The sequence below is a fragment of the Bos indicus genome, chromosome 29 (genome assembly GCF_029378745.1).
Source record: "Bos indicus isolate NIAB-ARS_2022 breed Sahiwal x Tharparkar chromosome 29, NIAB-ARS_B.indTharparkar_mat_pri_1.0, whole genome shotgun sequence".
Classification (NCBI taxonomy): Eukaryota; Metazoa; Chordata; class Mammalia; order Artiodactyla; family Bovidae; genus Bos; species Bos indicus.
In genome coordinates, this window is record NC_091788.1 from 6519643 (window position 1) to 6544087 (window position 24445).

At 38.2% G+C, this 24445-nt stretch overlaps 1 protein-coding gene across 3 annotated transcripts in view; it reads left to right on the plus strand.

The window, feature by feature from the left end:
• The window catches only part of NOX4 (NADPH oxidase 4), a 189644-nt gene that overhangs the window by 89145 nt on the left and 76054 nt on the right, over positions 1–24445 (plus strand). For all 3 annotated transcript variants that reach the window (XM_019955215.2, XM_019955214.2, XM_070783416.1), the window contains exon 12: positions 11927–11987. In XM_019955215.2, coding sequence (XP_019810774.2) covers positions 11927–11987 — 61 coding nt within the window. The remainder of the gene's footprint in view (positions 1–11926; positions 11988–24445) is intronic.

Below are 24445 nucleotides of genomic sequence, written 5' to 3' on the forward strand. Positions count from 1 at the left end.
CTATCAGATCTAATCCCTTGAATCTGTTTGTCACTTGTGCTATATAATCATAAGGGATTTGATTTAGGTCATACCTGAATGGTCTAGTAGTTTTCCCTACTTTCTTCAATTTAAGTCTGAATTTGGCAATAAGGAGTTGATGATCTGAGCCACAGTCAGCTCCCGTTCTTGTTTTTGCTGACTGTATAGAGCTTCTCCATCTTTGGCTGCAAAGAATAAAATCATTCTGATTTGAGCATTGACCATCTGGTGATATCCATGTGTAGAGTCTTCTCTTGTGTTGTTGGAAGAGAGTGTTTGCTATTACCAGCGTGTTCTCTTGGCAAAACTCTGTTAGCCTTTGACCTGCTTCGTTTTGTACTCCAAGGCCAAATTTTCGTGTTACTCTAGGTAACTCTTGGCTTCATACTTTTGCATTCTAATCCCCTATGATGAAGAGGACATCTTTTTTGGGTGTTAATTCTAGAAGGTTTTGTAGGTCTTCATAGAAATGGAGATTATGCTTTTACATCTGAAAATGGAAAAAGTTGGTGCAAAGATAAGGTACAGAAGCACTGTAGTATTTTTCATAATTTCAGTCAAAATAAAGCTAAGTTTTGAGCACTGGTTTAATAGAAACCCAAAGACTGGAGTTTTCATTACTTAGAGTGCTTCATCATTTCTTATACTTGACATTGACTTTGCTACATAAAGAAGGCATGCTAATTTGATGGGTCTTTTCAGAATGTTGTGATTGTTTTTTGCTATAGCACTTGCCTTCTCTCAGGGTACAACCAGCAGGCACATGTTTGGTGACTAAAGTTGATGGAGATCAGAGGGTGTTGTGTAGACCATAGATTTTGGAATCCTGAACAACTTGGATTAGATCCACCACTTACTAGTACTATGATCTTGGACAAGATAATTAACACATGTATCCTCTGTTTACTTCTTTATAAAACATGGATAATAATAATAACTGGAACTCAGCATTCAAAAACTAAGATCATGGCATCTAGTCACATCACTTCTTGGCAAATAAATGGGGAAACAATGGAAATAGTGACAGACTTTATTTTCTTGGGCTCCAAAATTACTGCAGACGGTGACTACAGCCAAGAAATTAGAAGACGCTTGCTCCTTGGAAGAAAAGCTATGACAAACCTAGACAGCATATTAAAAAGCACAGACATTACTTTACCAATAAAGGTCTGTCTAGTCAAAACTATGGTTTTTCCAGTAGTCATTTTTGGATGTGAGAGTTGGACCAAAAAAGAAGGCTGAGCTCCAAAGAATCGATGCTTTGAACTGTGGTGTTGGAGAAGATGAGAGTCCTTTGGACTGCTCCAAGATCCAACCAGTCCATCCTGAAGGAAATCAGTCCTGAGTATTCATTGAAAGGACTGATGCTGAAGCTGAAACTCCAAGACTTTGGCCACCTAATGCGAAGAGCTGACTCATTTGAAGAGATCCTGATGCTCGGAAAGATTGAAAGTGGGAGGAGAAGGGGACAAAAGAGGATGAGATGGTTGGATGACATCACCGACTCAATAGACATGACTATGAGCAAACTCTGGGAGATAGTGAATGACAGGGGAAGCCTGTTCTGCTGCAGTTCATGGGGTCTTAAAGAGTTGGACATAACTGAGTGACTGAACAATAATGTAGCTCTGAATATGAATTTAAAAGATATCAGATCAGATCAGATCAGTCGCTCAGTCGTGTCCGACTCTTTGCGACCCCATGAATCGCAGCACGCCAGGCCTCCTAAAAGATATAACCAAGTGCTAAGTGTGGTGCTTGGTACACAGTAAGTGCTAAGTCAGTTAGAAATTGTTATGATTTTTTTTTTCTGATAATGACTGACCAATCAAAATGGAATTAAACTGAATTTTTTTTTTTTTTTTTGCTTCTTTCTCCATCATGAAATAACTGATTGAGCTGTGATCACAGAGTGGTTTAGAAACGGTCATTTGAAGGACTGATGGTGCCTCTTGTGGTTTACTAGCCCTTAGGATTGGATGTTTCAGGTTGGGCTTCCAGAAAAACAGATTGAGAGTAGAGATTCGCATGCCAGAAATTTGTCAGGGAGTGTGCTTAGATCAAGAGCTTCCTAGGTGGCACTAGTAGTAAAGATCCTGCCTGGCAATGCAGGAGGCATAAGACAAATGGGTTCTATCCTTGGGTCAGGAAGACTCCCTGAAGGAGGGCATGCCAAGCCACTCCAGTATTCTTGCCTGGAAAATCCCATGAACAGAGGAGCCTGTTGGGCTACAATCCTTGGGTTGCAAAGATTTGGACATGACTTGGGTGACTTAGTGTGCCCGTACACACAGGCACAGGTCCACATGTGGTAAGGAGTGAGGGACAGATGAGGCAAGATAAAAGTTCAACTGTGATGTAGATGTGACAGAGGCCTCAGCAGGTCACACAGGAGCTCTGGGAGGAAAATGATAGTCCTGAACTGTCCTTCCTTGAAGTCAGGAGGACAAATCCTTATACTCCCAAATTACAGTCCTTGGATTTGATGCTTAGACATGGGTGGAGAAGCTTTCTGCTGTGAATGGTGATTCCTCGGGAGAGTCTCAGAAGTGAACTCAGCAGGCAACACTTTTTAGCAGCTAGGAGATAGGGGAGATGAGAGTTTTAATGCTGAAAACTGGCCAAAGGGAGGAGGGAGGAGGACCTGAACAGTTTCCACTATACATGACAGTTAGATGTTGTTGTTGTTCAAGTACCAAGTCTGTACCACTCTCTGCAACCCATGAACTGCAGCACGTCAGGCCTCCCCATCCCTCACCATCTCTCAGGGTTTGCCCATGCCCATTTCCATTGAGTCGGTGATGCCATTCAACCACCTCATCCTCCGTCACCCTCTTCTCCTCTGCCTTCAGTCTTCCCCTGTGTGAGGGTCTTATCCAATGAATTGGATAAGTATTGGAGCAATGCAGGAGACCCACATTTGATCCCTGGGTTGGGAAGATCCTCTGAAGAAGGAAATGGCAACCCACTTCAGTATTCTTGTCTGGAGAATTCCATGGACAGAGGAGCCTGGCGGGCTACCGTCCATAGGGTCACAAAAAGTTAGACACAACTGAGTGACTAGCAGATAGATATATTTAAATTTATGTATGTATATGTGTTTTTATGTTTTTATAACTATAAACATGTAAAAGATGTATTAAAATATACCTTTTGTGAGATAATTCTGTTTTCAAAAGTTAAACTTGAGACACATATAAATTCTAGTTTATCGAAAGTTCTTGAACTTTAAAAATGTGTAGTCCAAACAGCACATTTACTTGTTTCTTTGGCTGCTGTGGGGGAAGGAGGTACCTAAAGCATAAATTATTTAAAGGATCGAAGAAACCAAAGTAACACAGTTGATGACAAAGTTGAAGTCAAAATTCAAGTTTTCTGGTTCTCCATCTTTCAGTCTTTATTGGCTTAAAATCTTGGGTAGAATTCTCATTTTATTTTTGACCAAGTAGTTGATCTCTTAAGTGTTTTCTAGCTGTTCTCTGTAATTACCAAAGTTGGGATTTTCTACCAAAACAAATGCATTAAGGAATGCTCTCATCTAATTTGAAGCATAAATCAGAGATAGTTTTAAAAAAGCCAAAACTTAAGAAAGCATGAAACCTATTGCTTACTACTGAGTGTAGTATCTCTTAGTATTTAACTGAGATAGATATTAATTATTATTAATTTTATGTGAATTTCAAATAATACAGAACATGATTTTTATAGTAGTAATTGATTAAAGTTTTCATAATATCTCTATATCCTTTCATTATTGTTTTTTATCCAAAATTAGGCATGTGCTTTCCTGACATCTGTATTCTAAGTTGTATGATTCATTATTTTTAAGCTTGGATAACCTGATTTCACATATTTTTCCATGAGTCACAGGAAAGTCTAGTTGTTAGTCTGTTATTGTCTGTACTTTTTACATAGCATGCCTGCATTTCCCATCATTTTTCTGCTTTTTGTTTTTCATCTTTCATCCAGTCACTTGGGTTTAGTCTTTCCCATTTTCAGTGAAAACCAGACAAGAATGGCCATGGATTTAAGACTGGCAAAGTATTTTTTTAAATTATTTATTTAATTCCATGGATTTAAGTAAAACCAGAAAGTCTTCATTGGTTGTTTTGATCTTGGGTCTTGGTCTCATCTATTTGACTCTTAAAAATTGCTTTTCTCTAGGGTTTAACAAATCTTTTGCTTAGGTACATTAGAAACTCAGCTGAGATAGATGATAGATTAGCAAGGCAACAGTGTGTCTTAAACGTAGAGCAGGCAGGGTGATAGGAATCGCTCCAGAAGGTCACTAGTGTTTGGGAAACTTAACAGTGTATCTGAATTCTCTGAAAAGTTGACATTATCTAATTGTTCTAGTTTGACTTTTTCCCTGGAGAAAATATTCTTTTGGTGCCTGATATGAGCCTGCATGATATATGAACTCAAATAGGCCAGTGTATTCAGAGCAAACCTGTTGTTTAATATTAAACTTGATCTATTCAATTGGTATTTTTGAATGCTTCCTTTTACTTAGGTACCAAAGAGAAAATGATCAATAAGATCCTTTCTTGACTTCAGATCTCCGTTCAGCTACTGCCCCATTTCTCACTTCTTTAATTCTTCTCCTCTTATTCCTTCTTAAATCCACCAACTTTTGCCCATACCACTCTACTTAAACATTTCTGAGGTCAACAGTGCCCATGTTATTTCTAGGTCCAAGGGTCATTTCCCAGTCCGCAATTGGATTGACCTTTCAGCACCATTTGGCCTAGCTGATCACTTCTTTATTGACACACTGCTTTCATTTGGCTTCCAGGATATTCACTCCCCTGGTTTGTGTCCTTGGTTTCCGGGTACTTTTACTCAGTTTTTTTTTTTTTGCTGTTCCTCATCATCCCATGACCTGTAAATATAAGAACACTCCAGTGTCCATTCCTTGAATTTCTTTTCCTCTCCAGCTAGATTCATTTATTTAATGGTCTTATCTAATCTTGATGTATCTGTATACTATCATCTTCCAAATTTATGTCTCCAGCCCAGGCCCCACCTCTGAAATTCAAGAACCTATATTCAGTTGTCTACAAGGAACTTCCACTTGGGTGTCTAACAGACATCATAAATTAACATTTCTAAAATTGAACAATCTTTACCTACCTTCTCCTGCTTCAGTTAATACCAGCTCAGTTGTCCAGGTTGCTCAAGTTGAAAATCTGGACATTGTTCTTGACTTTTGTCGTTTTTTTTTTTAAAAACATAGTCAACAATCCACCCACAGATTTTCTTGGTTCTGCCTCTGAAATATATTCACCATTTCTGTTGGTGTCACCCAGGTCCTGTCTACGACTCTCTTAATAGCCTCCTGGTGGCTCTCCATCCATCTGCCTTACTCACCTACCATTTAATCTTAACAAGCAACCAGGGTGATCATGTTGAAGTGAAAACCAGATCATGTCATTTTTCTGTTCAAACACCAGGCAGTTCTCACCTTGAGTTATAGTTGGTATCTGTTGACTTGTATCTGTGTGTGTGTGTGTGTAGTGTGTGTGTGTGTGTGTGTGTGTCTGAGTGAGTTGGGGAGGTCAGAGATCAGTGTGTCTGGAATACACTAAGACGAAGGAAAGATGGTAGGAGATAAGGTCAGAGAAATCACGAGGAGTCAGATTTGGTAGGTTTGTATAACACTGCAAGGGCTTTCGCTTTTACTTTGAGAGAGGAAGGAGCCATTGGAGGTCTCTGGGTGGAGGAAGGACATCATCTGGCTTACTTTTTAACAGGGTCACTCTGGCTGCTGTGTTAAGATGAAGGGAGAAAGGAGCAGAGCAGAGGACCAGTTGGGAGGCTGCTGAGGTCATCCAGTCGGGGTGTGACGATGCTCAGAGTGGAGCTGGTGGCAGTTCCTGATATATTTGAAAGTTAGAGTTAGCAGGATTTCTTGTTAGACTGGGTATGTGAAGGACATAGAAGAGGTAAGGTTTGGTTTGGTTTGGTTTGGTCTGAGCAACTGGAGCTGCATTAACTAAGATAGGGAGGGCTGTGGAGAGAGCAGGTCATGATGAGGATTTGTAGAGCTCAGTCTGGGAGGTGTAAATGTGAAACGGCACTCAGGCTACTTGTATTAAATCTTTCCTGTGCAGGTTGTTCCTGCATCCTGAGCCCTTTTTGGCCCACCTCTGCTTGTCCCACTTGTGTTTGGTCTTCTGGGAATAGAGTTGCCTGCCTTGTGCTTGAGGTGACGTAATTTGGGGACATCAAGTTATCGCATACACAGACATGGACACTTCTCTTTTTTAATAAATTATATAAAGCCAAGCTCAGCTTTCTCCTACTGTCTCTTTAAGACTTGAGTTTTCCCAAACTTATGTAGGAAGGATGGACTTTGTTCTCAAGGTGATCCCCTTTTTGAAGATAGTGGGATTTCAGCTCTGAAATTTGTTTCAGTCAGTTCCCAAACCACCATCTCATCCTGACATCCTGAGATAAATGTACACATTCCACTGAAGTCAGCGAAGATCTCATTTACATACATTTCTAGGAGCTTTCTGTTTAATATTTAGCATATTTTTTCATGTAAATATATGACTAAATACTAATTTTTCCTTCAAGTAAAACAGTAAATACTGAAATGTTATATTTGTCAAAATGTTTAGCGTCAAGATGTCACACTAACTGTGATGGGTTTTTCACTTCTGGCTCATTATCTCCTGTCCTACTTTTAGAACAGTCCTCAGTTGTGAAATTACAGGAGCTCCTGTAACTTTGTAATACTTAAAACATAAATGTTGAATGAATAAATTTTAGAAGAATCGCCCATTGTTGAAGTCCTTATTCACTATCAGGTTAATTCTCCAGTGTCACATTAACTGATACTTGAATGCATATCTGCTGAGTGTAAGACGATGTGGAATACATAATGATTTAGAAATAATTCTTGATCTCAAGACACTTAAGTCTGTTAATACCAGAAAAAAATTATACCAAATTAAAGAAGTGGAATCATAATAAAGGATGTAAAAGTCAAGTAATTTGGAATTTCAGGGAAGTTAAGAATTTTTGTTGCATGGGAAAATGAGATTTCTTCATGAAAGTGGTGGCCGTTGAGATACGTCTTAAAGAATTGCTAATGTTCAGTATGAGAAATGGGAATGAAGTCATTATTAATAGTATGTGGGGAAATGAAGAAACAAGAAAATATACTAGTTGATCCATGTTGGTTTAGCTGGATTAGACTGAATCAAAGAGAAACAATGGAATATAAAACTGGAAAGGGTTTGGAACAAATGTGGTTGGTCATAGACTGTAGGAAAGAAAGAATACGTGGATTTTCCTATGAAAGTGTTAGTTGCTCAGTCGTGTCCTACTCTTTGCAACATGTACTGTAGCCCACCAGGCTCCACGGTCCGTGGAATTCTCTAGGCAAGAATACTAGGGTTGCCGTCCCCTTCTCCAGGGGATCTTCCCCACCCAGGGACTGAACCCAGGTCTCATGCACTGCAGGCAGATTCTTTATCACCTGAGCCACCAGGGAAGCCTATAAAATGTATTTTCCTATAAAAGGACACGAAAGGTTAATCAATAGGAGACTGCTATGATCAGATATTTTCTTTGGTAATATGATTTGAAAGAACTTGAAAGTTGATTGAATTCTAGCAGGAAGAGAAATACCTGGCAGTACTCTGAGATTTGAACCTCTTTTCTGGTAGGATGTAGGTTCTATGTCCAGATCTATGGGAATTAGAAAAAGATAATTTGGAAAATAAGATAATAGTAATTTTGGATGTGTTACAATTTAGAGTGAATTTCAGGTGAAAATTATCTAGCAGGCATAGAAAATGTGAAGCTAGCACTTTGGAAAAGAGATTTAAAAATAAAGATGTGATAATAATGATTAAAGAACATCATATTCTGTGATCATTTTCTCTGGTTTAAGATATTTGTTACATTAAAAATTTAATGCTTACTATAATAACATGCATTTTAGAATTATTTTTATTTTTTATTGCAAACCTCTTGATTTAAAAAGAAACCCCTTGTGGCTTTCAAATTTCTTTTCCTGTTGGATAAATTCTTGTGCAGTGACATCATTTTTACATTTTGTTCTCAAATGTAAGATGATTATGTAATATCTGTTTATATTTTTGTCAGAAAGTTATAAAATCATTAGTCATTTGAGCACATTAGAAACCCAATATCATTTTGAACAAATAATTTGAAGACAAGATTTATTTTTCTCTAGGATATCAAAGCACACTTTCCTCCAGGGCTGTTGTTGCAAATTCTGTCACTTTATCTGCTACTGCTAAGTCACTTCGGTCGTGGCCGACTCCGTGTGACCCCATAGACGGCAGCCCACCAGGCTCCCCCGTCCCTGGGATTCTCCAGGCAAGAACACTAGAGCGGGTTGCCATTTCCTTCTCCAATGCATGAAAGTGAAAAGTGAAAGTGAAGTCGCTCAGGCATGTCCGACTCAGCGTCCCCATGGACTGCAGCCCACCAGGCTCCTCCGTCCATGGGATTTTCCAGGCAAGAGTACTGGAGTCGGGTGCAGTTGCCTTCTCCTTGTCACTTTATCTACTTCTCCTTAAACTAGGTGATGACTATTCTGCTACTTACATTAAGGTCAACATCAGCCATACTCCATTCCTTTCCCCTAGGAAACTTAAGTGAGACTAAAATAAGACTCAGCAATGCTTTGATGTTTATATTTAAAATTAAACTTTTAAAATATTTAAAATCATAAATATTAAAAAGCATAATTTTTAAATAAATGTGTATGAAATGAGTTATTTTCTCTGTCTTCAATTTACCTCCCAGGAGTTAATATTTTTTAAATATATATTCTCGTCAGTGTATTTCTGTGTATTGAGGAAGAATACTAATATCTGTTTTTATTTTAATAATGTGAACTTTATTACATGTATTTTCCTTCAATGTTTTTAACCAAAAATTTGTCATTACCATATTTCTTTATAATGTTCTAAGAGAAGACAACCATAGATATGAATATTATTTATTCCCTTTCAGAAGTTTTCTAAGCAACTTTAAAAAGACGGTGAAACAACATTAAAGAATCTCTACACTGCTTTAGACAACATCAATGAATCCGAACATTATTTGTGGAAAGCTACTAACATGTGATTCTAAGATTTTCAGTCATTGTTTCAAAACACACATGCAGAAGTCATTCTGTGTGCTATTCTGTTCTGGCCTCCTTCAAATTTGGGGTGATGTGGTTGGGAAAAGACTCTGTTAAAATCTATCTTCTTAATTCCTAGCAAGTTTGAGGAAGTATCAGTGATTTATAACGGCATTATTCCCAAGAGTTTGGGAGAAACAATATTGAGTTTCCTCTACTCACAACTAGATCAGCTTTTAAAGCTGTCCTGATGCATTTGGCCAGCATTTAGAAGAGGGAGGTTTAAAGACTACTACAAGACATGAGGGAATGTTAAAATCATATGTAGTTATCATTCATAGGATCTGCACTGAAAGAATAGAACAGAGATGTGAATATTTGGCAAAATGCACATTTCCTTTAGAATACATTATAAGGTTAAATCAAGCCAGATGCACACTCAGACATGCAAAGACTAACTTTGTTGCTCCCTGTTCTGTCTTCTTGGCTTAGGTCTTCTTTTCATAACCTGAGATGTAATTCACAGTAAGGGAAACATCAAGAGACATGTGGACAATCAGATTAGTAGCCTAGAACTCTGCTGAGAGCCTTGCTTTCTGGCGGCTGCAGCTTTTACTCCATAGAAGCTCTGGCCGGCATTAAGTAGTGTGAAGCCAGAGTAGTGGGTGGTCTTTACAGATCACATCATTTTGTTTGGAGATTTACTAATGACAAAACTAATTGGAGTTATTAAAAATTAAAATGTAATTTAAATAATTTAATATTAGACCAAAAATTGTAAGTAGAATAATACAATTTTAATAGTATCAATAATATTTAAATAGTATAATTTTTGTAATATTTTGATGTGTTTCAATATTTTAAACTACTATTCATAGTAATAATCCTATTAGAAACACTGACTGTCAAATTGTGGTTTGGAAATTCCAAGTTAACAATAGATCTCAACCCTGAACATGTGCTTTTTAGTTTACAATTTGTCATGAACAGATGATGAATACCTAACTATTTATTTAGTGTTTTCATTGACTTCCAGTCTATGATTCTTCTTTGATGAGTTTTTACATATCTCCATGGTGTCTTCACCTTCCTTTATCTCTTTTCCTTAGAGCATCCTTATGTGACCTATATTAATTGGTCAACACGGTGAGCTCGAGGATCTTCAACTTGCTTCATGTAACCCATTCTGTATTACAGGGCCCTCAGAGCCACTGCCATTTTCTTTTATCTGTGCTTTAACTTCAGTCCATATTTTTCTTTAATTGATATTGTTGTACATTGATTCTAAGGGCTTCTCCAGTAGCTCAGCTGTGAAGAATTCACCTGCAATGCAGGAGAAGTGCAGGAGACCAGGGTTCACTCCCTGGGTTGGGAACATGCCCTGGAGAAGGAAATGGCAACCCACTCCAGTATTCTTGCCTGGGAATCCCATGGATAGAGGAGCTTGGCAGACTACAGTCCGTGGGGGTCACAAAGAGTTGGGCAGGACTTATTGACTAAACAACAACACATTGATTCTACTCATCTTCAACAAATCCTTTTTTCTCCTCTACTCCATTTGATTTCTCATGCAGTCCTTACCCATTTTCCATATCTTTGCTTTAGTGGAGACAGTGGCCTGCCACAGTTTAGAAGTGTATAGACAGACCTGGATCCAAACTCTGTCCTGGATCTACTCTACTCAATTTTCTTAACTATACAAGACAACTCACCAGGGTTATCATGAGCTTTTAGAAATGAACTTGGCAGTGCCTTTGGCCCATGGTACTCAATGAACACTGTGCAGTCACATGCACATGATCCCTTACCCATAACTCTTATGTTAGATGTATTTTCAGAATTCAGAATTTCTAGGCTTTTTAAAAAATAAAAAGTATACATATTTAATATATTACATAAGATCTTTAACAGGATATGAGGCAGCATTCTTAAACAAATGAGTATTTCATTAGGAAAGTACTTCTGTATAAAAGTTCATTAACCTCACATCATTACCTTCCCATCAATTCAGTTGGATAGTACCACCAAATGGGCCATTTAAAAAAACTCATTTTTGAGAAATTTTGAATTTTAGAATTGTGGAAGGAGGTTTGGATTCTTAAAAGGAGATTCTGCATTTTCTTATTGTGAACTGAAAATTATTCTCCCATTTTTGCTATGTGGCTATTTTCTATATTTCCCAAACGTGGGACCACAGATACTTTTTCTTACCTCCAGTACCACAGTTCACTCCCTTTTCCAGGTACGCTTACATTTTATGCTAGATTTTTTTTGAGAATTAAGGGAGAGAATGAAATAAAACTCTTTCAGTAGGAGTTCCTTCACTGGACATAATGAAATCAGGTCATGCTGATAATTTTTTTTTTTTCATTTCACTGGAATTTATTAGAATGTGAAGTGTATAATAATATCTGTAAAGAAAAAGGCACTAAAATCATTAGTCTCCATTTCTTCCTTTGTGGTTAAAAGCTGTGTCCTCATAAATATTTCCACTCAGAGGATACTTAAGCAAGATTTGTGATTAGATACCCTAGCAGTTTTAGGCTATATGTATTGTTTGTTTTATATAAATATGTATGGATTTTTAGAGAAATGGATATGGTCTTATTGACTGCTTGGCATTGCTTTATTTTTCCCCCACTAATGAGGATCTGTATAGATTTTTAGTCCATTCCTTTCTATTTTCTATTGATTTTGGAGATATGCTATGAGAAGAAAAGTAGTAATTGAATCACAGTCTGGTAATACATAATTATTATTCAGAATTGATTCCAGTATTTATTTATTTTTTAGTGTCCTACTGAAACCAAAGCAACATTTGGGGTCCACCTTAAGATAGTAGGAGACTGGACAGGTATGTAGAACATAGAGTTTTAAAATATATGCTTTGAAAATAGTAGGTTGAACAATAATTTTAATGTTTAACTAATGGAACGACCAACATGTTTAGAAATGTATGATGTTCTCAAGCTGCTGTTTTGTTTTCCTTCTTCGCTTGTACATTTTTGATATTCAAGTGTTATCTTTTTTCCTTGTAAGATGTATTTTTGGAGTTGGGATACCTTGGATATCGGTAATCGTTAATAGTGTGTTGTTCACGTGATTGTAAATCATAGATTTCTACCTGCTTGTCAGATGTACTGGCAACAGTGAGAACATTGAAATGTATGTTTTAGTGAGTGTGATTTTAAAATTAGTGTATTTACTTTCAAAATATTCAACACCTAGGATTCAGTTCAGTTCAGTTGCTCAGTCGTATCCGACTCTGCGACCCCATGGACTGCAGGACGCCGTCCATCACCAACTCCTGGAGTTTACTCAAACTCATGTCCATTGAGTTGTTGATACCACCCAACCATCTCATCCTCTGTTGTCCCCTTCTCCCACCTTCAATCTTTCCTAGCATCAGGGTCCATCACCAACTCCTGGAGTTTACTCAAACTCATGTCCATTGAGTTGTGTTGTCCCCTTCTCCCACCTTCAATCTTTCCCAGCATCAGGGTCTTTTCCAATGAGTCAGTTCTTCGCATCAGGTGGCCAAAGTATTGGAGTTTCAGCTTCAACATCAGCCTTCCAGTGAACACTCAGGACTGATTTCCTTTAGGATGGACTGGTTGGATTTTCTTGCAGTCCAAGAGACTCTCAGGAGTCTTCTCCAACACCACAGTTCAAAAGCATCAATTCTTCGGCACTCAGCTTTCTTTATGGTCCAACTCTCATATCCACACGACTACTGGAAAAACCATAGCTTTGACTAGACAGACCTTTGTTGGCAAAATAATGTCTTTGCTTTTTAATATGCTGTCTAGGTTGGTCATAACTTTTCTTCCAAGGAGCAAGCATCTTTTAATTTGCAATCACACAAATCTAGTTCCTGCATGACTTTTTGCATGATATTATCTGTGTATATATATATATATAACAAATCTACAACATCTTTGGAATGATGGTCATTTATAATAGCCAATCTGTTGGTGATATTTTGCTCTTTTATTGATTTTTTTTATTATTATCTGAAAGGTACATTGTATTAAGAGCTGTGACTAAATAAAAGAAATATTATACCTTCTTATATTCCCTCAGCCCAACAGAGTGACTGACAAGTGAGTGATCAGTAAATGTTAACTTGTTGGCTGATTGTTTCTTTTGGTTTCCCAAAGGAAAGAATGCAAATGTAAATAAAGAGTAATTTTTTAACTGAGTCCTGAACTAGGAGTTGGTTTGTGAAAACCATAGGGAATCATAAAAAGGCAGAGTCAGTGTGATCTAGGGCCATACGAGAAGCTTCACAGAGAAGACAGAGTGTAAGCCCAACTTGAGAATCAGGCAGGTGAAGAAAGAAGGTGACCCACAGCACTGTCAAAAATCAGGCAAGGTAAATTTGCCCTTATTCAAGAAAGGTAAGTTTCTTAAATAAGGCTATCAGAAGTAAAGATAATGTTTTGGGAAGTAGTATGGTAAAAGCATTGAGTTAACCTGGTGCAGGTCTTGAATGCCTTGACAAGGTGTTAGGACAGCCTGGAGATGTTAGGGAACATTTGAAGGATCGGAAGCATCATAATGAAAGTGGTGCTGATAACTTGCTAGTGGACAGGGTTAGGATCAAGGGAAGACTGACTGGTCCTGGAAGGCAGAGGAGAAGGAATCAGTGCAGGAGTGAGGCTGGAAACTGAGGATGTATTTGCAAGCGCCATTTAAGAAGTTAGCATTAGAAAGGGAGGCTATTTATTGTAAAAATCAGGAAAGGCCAAGACGTTTTGTAACAGAGAAGGGATATTTTAGAAAAATATGTTTAAAAAGTTTGTGTGATACACTTAAAAATAATAGTGTATATAAAATTCTTTGTCTATAGAAAGAGCAGTCAACTTGGAATTGGAGATAAGAAGAGAATGGGGGAAATATGCAGCATAGGATTTAATGGGCAAACGACAAAACTAATCCAAAGATATTTGAGCAGTGATGACCTATTTGGAATCAGTGAAAAAAATCAGGCTTCGGTTCATATTATTTATTTGATAGCTTTCGAAAGAGATTATGGTAGTTCATTGTGAGAAGGATACTAATGATGAATAGAAATAGTAATTCCCATAATCCCAGAACTAGTTGATATAAGTAAAGAGTTTTTTTTGCATTGTTTGACAAAAAAATGAGTGAAGTTCTTCTCTGGTAAGAATCCCAATATAGTAAGAATTAACTTTAGCAATGAATGATAATTGATAGAGTTCTATATCTGAAGGGAAACAAGTGCAATGAAGTCATAATTTAATTCATCAGGGTAAGGAGAGTTTATCATGGCTTATTACTAGCTATTGTTACCGAGTTTGTTCATAAAGTTATTTTCTATTGTCATTATCTCATCATTTATTTTAAAGTTTTCTATTAGGAGTTCTTAATAGTTTTAATTTTATCCTCTTTTTAATGTACAGTGCCATAGAGGGGGAAACAAGCCCATTCTCTTCAGAGAGTTCAGTTCCAGTTAGATGCTTTTCAATTAACAGGCTTTATTGGTTGTTGACTTTAAATATTTGTTGATTTGGGGGAAAATGTCAGGCATTCATCCAGAGAACCACGAAATAATTCTGCCACTGCCACTTTAGTTCAGAAAATGTTTTGGCTGTCTTATATAAATAATTATGGAAGGAAAAATGGGAATAGCATTGCTGAAATCAAGGATTATTGATTTTTATTCTAAAAGAATTGACATTATGTATTACTCCATATTAAAAGCAGTAGGTATAGAAAATATACCAAAGAGATGCTTAAGAAGTTGAATAACAGAGGTTTACTTTTTAAACTGACTGAGAAATGTTTTACTGTGACTAGTCCTGCCTGCTGAGCCACAAGGGAAGCCCAAGAATACTGGAGTGGGTATCCTGTCCCTTCTCCAGCAGATATTCCTGATCCAGGAATAGAACCAGGGTCTCCTGCATTGCAGATAGATTCTTTACCAACTGAACTACCAGGAAAGCCCGATATGTTCTGCCTAGGCAGTTCTAAAGAACAGGTTTAGTACCACCTCACGGGTCTAAGTCTAATCCGCCACACCCAGCTGTAAGAGTACCCAAGAAGTAAATAAACCAGCTATATAGCACAGGACAAGGAGGCAACAACCTTTTGGGGCTTCCCCAGTGGCTCAGTGGTAAGGAATCCGCTTGCAGTGGAGGAGACACAGAGAGGCAGGTTCAATCCCTGGGTTGGGAAGATCCTGTGGAGGATGGCATGGCAACCCACTCCAGTATTCTTGCTTGGAGAATCCCATGGACAGAGGAGCCTGGTGGGCTACAGTCCATGGAGTCGCAAAGAATCAGACAGGACTGAAGTGACTAAGCATTCACGCTAGTTGCATCTCCTAAGTATGTGAAAGACTCATTAAGTTTAGAAGACTCTTCAAACCTCTTTAATTCTGCAATTCAGGTTTTTTCTTGAAATGATGATGATAGAGGGGTGGAGTGAATTATCTGAGGAGATTTCTCTTTGAAATGAATTAATACCTATTGCTTTTCTCGAATCAGTCCTGCTTCCCAATTTCAAATGTATGGTTACATTTTGATTGCCAATTGGCCTGATTATCATTCTCATAGTCCCAAATATTTTTTTACTTTCTTCGTTAGGTATCATTACTACTGGATAATGTCTCACCATTGGTTATTTTAATGGTTTAAGTAGCAGGTTACTCTAGAGAGATGTGACTTTTACTATAAAACATCATATACCTAATATCCACATGTAATTAATCTGAAAATCTTGTCATTTTTCCACTCAGTAACTAATGGATTCATGATAATTGGATGGACATCCAACAAAAGGCCAGTTGTGTGTATCACATAATGGTTTTTCCTTGAATCTTGGTTATCAGTTCCCATCCTATTTGTAAATCTTGCTGCGATCTAAAGATATGATTAACTTGAGAATTGAAAGTGGGAAAACAGGGCCATGTACCATTTTGGATTTGCCTTGTCGCATAACACATGGACACTTACACTACCGTGATCTTAGGTAGTGGTCTCGTTAGAGACTGGTCCAAGAAAGAGGGGATAACTGTCTGTCTCTGGTTTCTTCTACTCATATCAGCCAGGCATGTTTTATACTTCTTCATCTAGATGATTGCTTTTGAAAAGATTAAAACAGAATATGTATAATATATTCTAAGTATTTTTTTTTCCATTTAGGGGAGCCTCTTGTCAGATTATGACTACTCTAAATTATAATAATGTTATTATTTTATAATGACATGTTCTGGAAAAATTATGACATCTACCCTACCCTAAATATATCTGTGAATAGCTTTGGTTGTTGCAAAATGCAAAACAATAAAAGTACTCCTGTTGAAGGACATGCCAAAAGAAGTGATCTATAGTGACAAGAAATATACTTTTGTTGTTTCTATGACTAGCAAATTATAATGGTTAGTCATTTGTGGAAGACAGCATTTAATTATTTGTAAGTTTTGGCTAATAAATATTTATTAAACATTTGGTTTATGCCAGATGCTGCACTAGGTTCTATAGATACAACATTGCCCAAAATAGACAAGGTCCCTGCTCTCATAGAGACTGTGTTCTAGTCAATAAAGACCTCCCAGAAACAAAAAAGCAAATCAATATGTAGTGTGTTAGGTAGTGATAAGTGCTATGAGAAAAGTAAAGGTAAGGGAGTAAGAATGGTGAAGGGTGGTATTGCTATTTTAGATAGGGGTAGAACTATTTTAGATACGGACTTTCTGAATAGACAGACAAGTAGATAAGGGAATACATCAGGTGGATTTCAGGGAAAAGTACATTTAGACAAAGGAAACAGTAAGTGCAAAGTCCCTGAGGTGGGGGTAACTTTGGATATCCAGGGAAGGCAAGGATCCCAGTGGGGCTGGAATATAGTCAGTGAATGATGGCGGTGAGAAATGAGATCAGAGAGGAGAGTGGGGGGTGGTCAGACTCTATGGGCTACGGAAGGACTTGGATTTTAATCTGATTGAATTAAAAGCATGATTTTGAAGTCTACATCTGAATGATTATTTTGTTCTAGTCACATTACCTAGTGTTTGGCAAGCCAAAAAATTTTCTGTTTTCAAAAAAAAAAAAAGACTTGAGTTTAGGGAGGAAAAAGCAAATGGTGATACCTCTGAGCATAGAAAACAGCTTGAAAAAAGAGAAAACAGGTCAAACTTTTTTGATGGAGGAGGAGGTGTAACATCATTTTGAGATGCCTCAGTGGAGATTCTATCTCTTGCCACATGGCCCTGGTTTATGGGCTCCAGTAGCCTCACCTGCCCACTGTGTTTCCCACCAGCTCGTATATGGATGGTAGTAGAGAAGGCAATGGCACCCCACTCCAGTACTCTTGCCTGGAAAATCCCATGGACGGAGGAGCCTGGTGCACTGCAGACCATGGGGTCGTGAAGAGTCGGACACGACTGAGTGACTTCACTTTCACTTTTCACTTTCGTGCATTGGAGAAGGAAATGGCAGCCCACTCCAGTGTTATTGCCTGGAGAATCCCAGGGACGGGGAGCCTGGTGGGCTGCCGACTATGGGGTCGCGCGGAGTCGGACACGACTGAAGCAACTTAGTAGCAGCAGCAGCTTCCTGTTACCCTTTGTATTTTTCCCCTAACTTTAATATGGCTTCCCAGTTCTTATTTATCTGAGTCACTAGTTCCCTCTCTCAGATTCCTTCCACTTAAATGATACAGAACCCTTTCTGGATTGGGCTGGACCCGCACTATCACAGAAGGTCAGCAGATCCTCTCTGAACAGAGCACTGAATCACTGAGAGGAGTGATACACGGGAGAGAGAAGAGGGACTGAAAACGTCCTTAAGCAGTCAAACGTTCGTGTCCAAGGACCAGTAAGAAGTGCAGGTTTGCTGGAACTAAGTGGAAATGTTTTAGGGAATAAAGTCTGAGAAATGCCCATAGACTGGATATGATAGGCATTTGTAGGATTCAGTTTTTATTATAAATGTTATGGAGACTCATTTGACGATTTTGATTAGGGTATGACTCATATTTTAAAGTGGTGAAGAAGAATATGATGGGGTGGGCAAGAGTGGAAGTCAGGAGATAAGACAGAAACTCTTGCTGACGTCTAGACAAATGGAGTGCTAGTTACACACAGGGTGACAGAGACTGGAGCTTGAGAAGTGGATGGATCTTGAAGGTGTATCTTTCAAGTTTTGTGGATCCTTTGGAGGTGGGTTATAAAAAAAGCTATGGAATGTATATAACGCCAAGGTTTTCACTTTCCTTAAGTTAAGTGGATTGTGTTGCTGCTTATTAAGATAAAGAACACTGTGGCATATTAGGAGGATAAGAGTGGACATTGAAAGTTCAGTTCCATACATTTTAAATTTGAGAGCTCTAAGCTAGAGATCTAAACTTGGGAACCATTAGTACCTTCATGGATTTAAATCCTTGACGCTGGTCAGGATCACCTAGGGCAGTAATTCTCAATTATGTACAATCCAGCATCATGTTTTATAACATTTTATATTCCACTTTTCATTCTTAAAATTAAATGCACAGATATTATATACACAAATGATTTATAAAAAATCAATAAAATGTTCTAACCTTAGTTAGAGCTGTGTAAATAATTTATATTCAGTATTTAAATTTTTAGGCATGACTGCACTGGAAGTCAAAATGAAATAGGTGACTTATAGCCACATACAAAATGAGTATGAATAAGTTCCAAATGCAGGCTCCCAATGCCAAATACTGTCGAGGCCCAGTTTCTTTATGTGGTATGCTTTCAAAATGGTAAACATCTTTTGGTGAAGTTCTAAGCACAATAGAGTACAATATTACTTTAGTTTTTAGTGTGGTTACAATGCTAGAAATTCCAGTGTATGTTTAAATCATGTAAAATCTTTGCATTTTTTATAATTATAAATGAGTTTTTCATTTACATGAAAGTCCAGAAAGTCATTTGAAAAGCATATGAGAGTGTGACCATTTCTTGTTGCACAGTATTCTCCACAAATTGCGGGAGTTTGCAGTTTCTGACCTCTACTCTGTAAATGTCACTAATATATAACTGTGAAAGCCAAGTTGCCTCCATGAGCTCTCAAAACTGCCCGTAAGAGGTGGTATTCTTGATCAGGAGCAACTAGTTTAAGAAATGTGTATAGATGGAGAAGAAATCTAACTAAGCCTTGAGATATATCAACATATTGAGCTCAGCAAAGGTGATTAAGAAAAAGTGATCACTGAAGAAAAAGAGGAACCTGAGGCAAGTCTGAGTCCTGGATACCACAGGACAGTGTTTGAAAAAAGAACCAGTTGGGACAAATGCTGCTGAAGAGTGGAGTAAAATGAGGGCTGATCTAATGCCCTTAGGAATCGTGATTTAATGGAGTGCTGGAAAGAGAAGATAATAATAGAAAGAAAAATTGGAGATAAGTAGAGACAAATCTGGTGTGTTGGAGTCAGCTCGTATGAGCTCATTGGGTTATTGCGTGCTTCTTTTCCAACTCTGCATTCAGTGAAGTCAAGTTTCATAGCTTTAAGTCATCCACAATGTGACTATTCACTCCATAGAAATCGACAAACCCCATAAAGTAGGGGTTAGAAAAAAATTTAAGACCTGGCTATTAAATATTTGTTAGCATATCACTGGACAAATTCTAAGGAGTTTGAATGCAAAAATGAAGTAAAGAAATAGGGCAATAGTTGAATGGGGGGAAGACATAGGGAGAAGGCAGATGTAAGTTTAGAGTGAGTATAAAATAAATGTATGCATTTTTATCTGTTTATGTATATGCATGCTAAGTCGCTTCAGTTGTGTGCAACTCTTTGTGACCCTATGGGTTGTAGACCGCCAGTCTCCTCTGTTCATGGGAATTTCCAGGCAAGAATACTGCAATGGGTTGCCGTTCCTTCTCCAAGGGATCTTCCTGACCCAGGAATTGAACCCACATCTCTTATGTCTCCTGCATTGAAAGGCAGTTTCTTTTACAATAGCACCACCTGGGAAACCCAATTTATATATATATATATATATATATATATATATATATATAATATGTACATATATTGAATGTGAACAATTATATTTATATATGCCTGAGGACAATGTGAAAAATAAGATTGAAGTAGAGATGGAAATATAAGGATAAGAGACTTGTGGAAGCTTCCTGATTGATGCTTTTGAACTGTGGTATTGGAGAAGACTCTTGAGAGTCCATTGGACTGTAAGGAGATCAAACCAGTCAATCCTAAAGGAAATCAACCCGGAATATTCATTGGAAGGACTGATGCTGAAGCTGCAATACTTTGGCTACCTGATGCGAAGGGCTGAAAAGACCCTGATGCTGGGAAAGATTGAAGGCAGGAAGAGAAGGGGATGACAGAGGGTGAGATGGTTAGATGGCATCACCAACTCGAAGAACATGAGTTTGAGTAAGCTCTGGGAGTTGGTGATGGACAGGGAAGCCTGGCGTGCTCCTTGTGGTTGCAGAGTTGGGCTCAACTAAGCTACTGAACTGAACTGAACTGAGAGATGTAAATATTGATAGTGCTGGAGAGTTAGAGGGTATAGTTACAGGAGCAAAGTCCATAAGGGTCTCCTGATGGATTCTAAGAGAACTGGGTTCCAGTGTACAAGTGGAAGAGCTGACGTCTGACAAGGCAGCTGGGCAAGCTCATGCTTTACAGAAAGACAGAGAAGATGGTTTAGAGCATCTCTTCTGATTGAAGTGAGTGGAATGGGATTTCTCTTCTGACTCCTTCCGTGTTCTTGGTGAAATAAATAGTAAGGTTGTTTCTGAGAATGAGGAAGTAGGGAATACTTTGAATTTTGTGGAGAAGGAAGAAAGTATAATGTGTCATTTGAAGTAGTAAATCAGTGAGTGAAGCATGATGGCCTTTCTGAGCAGCCTACTGAGATATGTGGTTCAAAATTTAAAGTGAGACAAGTCAGAATAATTGTGAGTTTTTTCCAGGCATGGTCCACTTCTTCAGATTAGCTATTGAGCAGGTGGGGAGTTGGATTTCACCAGCATTGGTCCATTCCTGATTAAATTCACTATAGCTGTCACCTCCAATCCATTCTCTGCACTGTAACCATAGAAACTTCAAAGCATGAATCCAATTAAATCCCTGCTTTTGCTTTAAACACAGTAATAGCTTCCCTTGCTCTTAGGATAAAGCAAAAAAAAAAAAAAAAATCCTTCCAATGGCCTGGAAAGGACTCCTTGCACAGTCCCTGACCTACCTTTCCTCTTGATTGAGTTTTTTTCTCCTCTGCACAACAGTACCCTCGGCTTTTCTGTCCCTCTTGCTTCCCTTGCCGCCTCCCCCACTTATGTAATCCTGATCCACATGGCCACAGTACTCTCCACCACCCTCTCCCACCCCTACGCACATAGGCACCTAGTATCTTTAAATCATAGCTCAGGAGGCACTTCCTCTCCGAAGCCTTCTAGACGTTTCAGTTTCTTGTTTCTTATATGCTGCTGTCAACTGTATTTCTTGAGAGCGCTTATCTCCACTGGTAACTGTATATTCAAAGTGTGATCGTTGGTATAACAAGTTTTCTCCAGTATACTAAAAGCATTATCATAGTACATAGTAGGGACCTGTGTCTCTTTTTGTTCACTGTTGTACTCAAGGACCCATTAAAATGATTGTTTTAAATAAATGCGAATATTTGATAAGGGAAGAGAGGAAGGGAGGAGGAAGGTGGAAGGAAAGGAGGGAGAGAGAAGGAGGAAGGAAGGAAGAAAAAGAGGGGAAGGGAGGGAGGAGGAAGGGAGGTGAGAAAGCAGGTAAGCAAGCGGAAAGGTGTATCCTTTGCTTCCTGAAAAATCACCACCGGTGGGGCAGTAGTCAGATATATAAAGGTAATACTGTGGGCACCCAAATGAAGGAGGCAAAGGAGAAGGGGTGGCAGAGGATGAGATGGCATCACTGACTCCATGGATGTGAGTGTGAGCAATGGAGATACTGAAGGACAGGGAAGTTTGGTGTGCTGCGGCTCATGGGATCGCAAAGACTTGGACACAACTTAGTGACCGAATAACAACAATAAGGTGCCTTAGGAGGGAGATTTGGGAGGCTTTCGGCACCAAAATGAGTGTAATGGAAAAAGCAGGACTTGTCCAGAGTGAGAGATTGTTCCAGAGGGAGAAACAGCTTGAATGATAGTTCAGAGGGGTGAATTACCATGAAAATCCAGAACAATATATATCATGCTGTTGGAAGGCAGGCTGGAATGGTATCCAGAGGTCATGTGATGGAGGAGCTTGTAGGAATTACTAAAACGTGTGGCTTTTTTTTCTAAAGATGTTGGTGAAAAATGGAAGGGTTTAAAACAGGAACTGAAATCAGATTTGTACTTATATGTGTCAGCCTACTGGTATTATACAGATTGGAAAGGAGAAAGACTAGGTCAGAAGCAAAGATACCAAGATCAGTCATGGTGTCAAGCAAGCTGTGCGTGCATGGTAAGTCACCTCAGCTTGGCCTGTTCTTTGTGACTCTGTGGTCTGAAGGCCACCAGGCTTCTCTGTCCATGAGATTCTCCAGGCAAGAATACTGGAGTGGGTTGCCATGCCCTCCCTCAGGGCATCTTTCTGATCCAGGGATCAAGCTCATGTTTCTTTTGTCTCCTGCAATGGCAGGCAGGTTCTTTACTGCTGGGAAGTAAAGAACTTGGGAAGCCCGTCAAGCAAAACGAGGAGATAAGAATGCTGTTTTGTGACCAAAGAAGTCGGACTGAACAGTAACTGTAGGAGGGCATTATTGTTAACCTTATAAAAATCATCTTTGGGAGAAAATGCAGAGAAGTTTGGGGGTGGTAGAAATTGCTGTGAACTACTCAATAAAGTGGAGGCCAGTAAGTAGAGGGAATCCGTGTTCAAAGAGAAGCACAAAGCAAATGGGCCTATTTCTAAATTGCCTCAGAAGTCTGAGAGGGATTGAATTTATACTGGTCTGGCCTTTTGTTAGTGGTGGGTGATGAGTAGCAAATCATAGGCAATTACTTGTATATCTATCTGTCTGGGTAAATGTGAGCAAGGTTTTGACAAACTGTGTCCTGAAGTATGTATTATTTGTATAATGAAACACATTGTAACTCTAGCCTCATGTGAATCTATGTGGAAATCATTGAGAACAATTAGTTAATATGATATAATTTAACATAACTCATTTGCTATCACAATATAGTAAATCATTCAGTAAATATGAGCTGCACTTAAATCCCATATTTCATAGTCTGAGAATTCAAGGAAATTTTTCTGTCAGGGAAATGAGAAATTTGTATTACCATTTAAATGCCCATCTGTTCTCAGGAGAGAGGATAAATTGTTTTCCCCTTGGTTTCTCAGTTTATGAACATGAAATTTATGCTGTCATTTTTTAGTAGATGACAGCTCACTTATAATGCCACAGAAAATATAGAGATTGCTTAGTAAATGACTGGAATTCACTACTCATTAAGTTCCATTCTAGTTCAGTTACTTTACAACTCCAAAGATAGGGAAAAATACAAAATTTTTGCTTTTTTAATCCAATAAAAATATTACTTTTTATTTTTGAAAATAAGTGAATTATTCAATTCCTGGACCTGGAAATAGAGTTATTATAGCAAAGTGGTTTGTTTGCATGGATTGTTATGTTTTTATTATGAATTGTTTTGTTCCTAAGTTTGGCTTCTCTTTTATCTACTATTTTCTGCTTGATTTTACTATATAGTATTAAGGAAAATAAGAACAGTAATGGGCTTCCCCAGAGTCTAATGTTTAAGACTGTGCTCCACTAAGGGGGCGCAGTTGGATCCCAGGTCGGGGAATTAGGATCCGGCATGCTATACAGCACAGCCAAAAAAAAGAGTAATGAGAAATTTTCTTGGTAACATAATTTCTTAAGCAATGTCAAAAATATGACAATAATGTCCTGGGTGGTCAAGAGAGAATATGTCATTTTGCCAAGCTAGTCTGGTGGTAATGAACTAAATAATTTCAAAGCCAAAAACACAAACATTTTGTTACATTTTCATTATCTTGAGGAACATTTTTAAGTACTCGTTTGTTTGATGTAATTGCTAAGCACTTTATAAAGGATGCTAAATGAATATGGTTCCTGTTTCCTATTTGTAAAATGGTAATTTTTAAAGCAAAACTGTAACTTAATGGATTATAATCATGCAGGCAGTGTTCTTTAAGGTCATCCAAATGAACACACCTAAGACATCAAGTATGTTAATGCCAAAGGAAGATACTTATCTTCCAGTGATTCAAAGGCAGTCGAGTCGGGGAACTTTGGGAATAGAGTCTAGTAAAAATACTATTGCTCTTATTATGATTTTTGAAC